The sequence below is a fragment of the Verticillium alfalfae genome, genomic scaffold, assembly GCF_000150825.1.
Source record: "Verticillium alfalfae VaMs.102 supercont1.5 genomic scaffold, whole genome shotgun sequence".
Taxonomy (NCBI): Eukaryota; Fungi; Ascomycota; class Sordariomycetes; order Glomerellales; family Plectosphaerellaceae; genus Verticillium; species Verticillium alfalfae.
Window position 1 is genome coordinate 685,214 of NW_003315034.1, and position 1,229 is coordinate 686,442.

General features: G+C 54.8%; 1 protein-coding gene across 1 annotated transcript in view; it reads right to left on the bottom strand.

Moving 5' to 3' along the window:
* Window positions 1–270, bottom strand: part of VDBG_04532 (conserved hypothetical protein) — a gene marked incomplete at both ends in the record, with an annotated part of 1,933 nt that extends 1,663 nt beyond the window's left edge. The window contains one exon of the mRNA XM_003004880.1: window positions 97–270. Within this exon, the coding sequence (XP_003004926.1) occupies window positions 97–270 (174 nt within the window). The remainder of the gene's footprint in view (window positions 1–96) is intronic.
* Between the last annotated feature and the right edge of the window lie 959 nt (window positions 271–1,229).

The following is a 1,229-nucleotide window of genomic DNA, read 5'->3' on the forward strand; positions in this document are numbered from 1 at the left end:
TGCTGTGGCTCGATGAAGGGGTTGTTAGAAGGCACAGATTGCATGTCAACCGGGCTGCCAGTCTTCCGTCTTTGGCGAGAAGAGTGAGGAGACTACGGCGAAGGACTCGCGGCGACTATTGGCCATCGGCGGGGACATTTCGAGACCGGAATCAAGGCCGCTGTTATCGAGGATGTTTTCGTCTAAGATGCTGTGGTCTTCTTCCTCAAAGTACTTCTGGGCATGATTTGTGTCGACGGTCAAGGGCGTAGGTCTGTAGTACGTCTGCATGGGGAAGGCTGATACCATTGCAGGTCACTGTTGGTGTATGCGCTGCGGCGTGAACGGCGGCGCAGCGAGTGAATATTTGTGTTGTGGGTGAGATGTGAAAGTAACCCTCTGTTCATGAATTGTGTTAGTCGGCTATGGCGGTGAGGGTGGATTCGCAGCAAGATAGAAAAGCGTCTCCAAGGGGGGGGGTTGGTGGGTTTATTTTGGGATGTGAGTGAGATGCAGCGGGGGGCGGGTCCACTGCGAGGTGAACGAGGGGATTGTAGGATGGAGGATCGGCTCCCGGGGAGGCGCGCGCTCACTCCTCCGACTTTGGCAACAGGGCAAAGCAACACATAAAGCCAGCGCAGAGGGTGTTGCTGCAAAGATCAAAAGAGGGATTGGGGTGAGGCGTTTGGGACAGTGATTGATACCGATGCCGTGAGAAGCAGTGTGAAGGTGGTAGTGGAGGAGCGGGGATGATGAAATGGGACGGGGAGCGGGTTGAGCGGGAGCAGTGGAAAACCGGAAAGATTTAAAGGCCGTGGTGCGTTGAACGGTGGGAGGTAGACTTACGGGTGGAGGGGGCTTTGCGTGGTACAACTCTGTTGGTGTCGCGCTTGAGTTCGAATTCTTGTGCTGTGATGCCAAACACAAGAGAGGAAGAATGTGGGAGGACCGAGTCTAGATGAGACGAGGCGAAGATTTCGGCCGCAAAGAGGAGGGCAGAAGAGGTGACGGAACAATAATAAACAAGTCAGTCATGTGTTGGTGACTGATGCGTGGTGGCTCCTCGTGAGGTGGAGGAAGCGCGAGCCGAAGGTGGAAAAGGACTGACGTTCAGTCCTGTCCGTTCAGTATGAATGTTAGTGTTGGTGTGATCTGGTGGTAGCATGCCATGGGCCGCGAGAGGGTGGGTGAGGGTAAGGTTTTGTACTGTAGGGGCAAAAGGTGGTAGTCTAGGGTGCGATGGAGAGAGG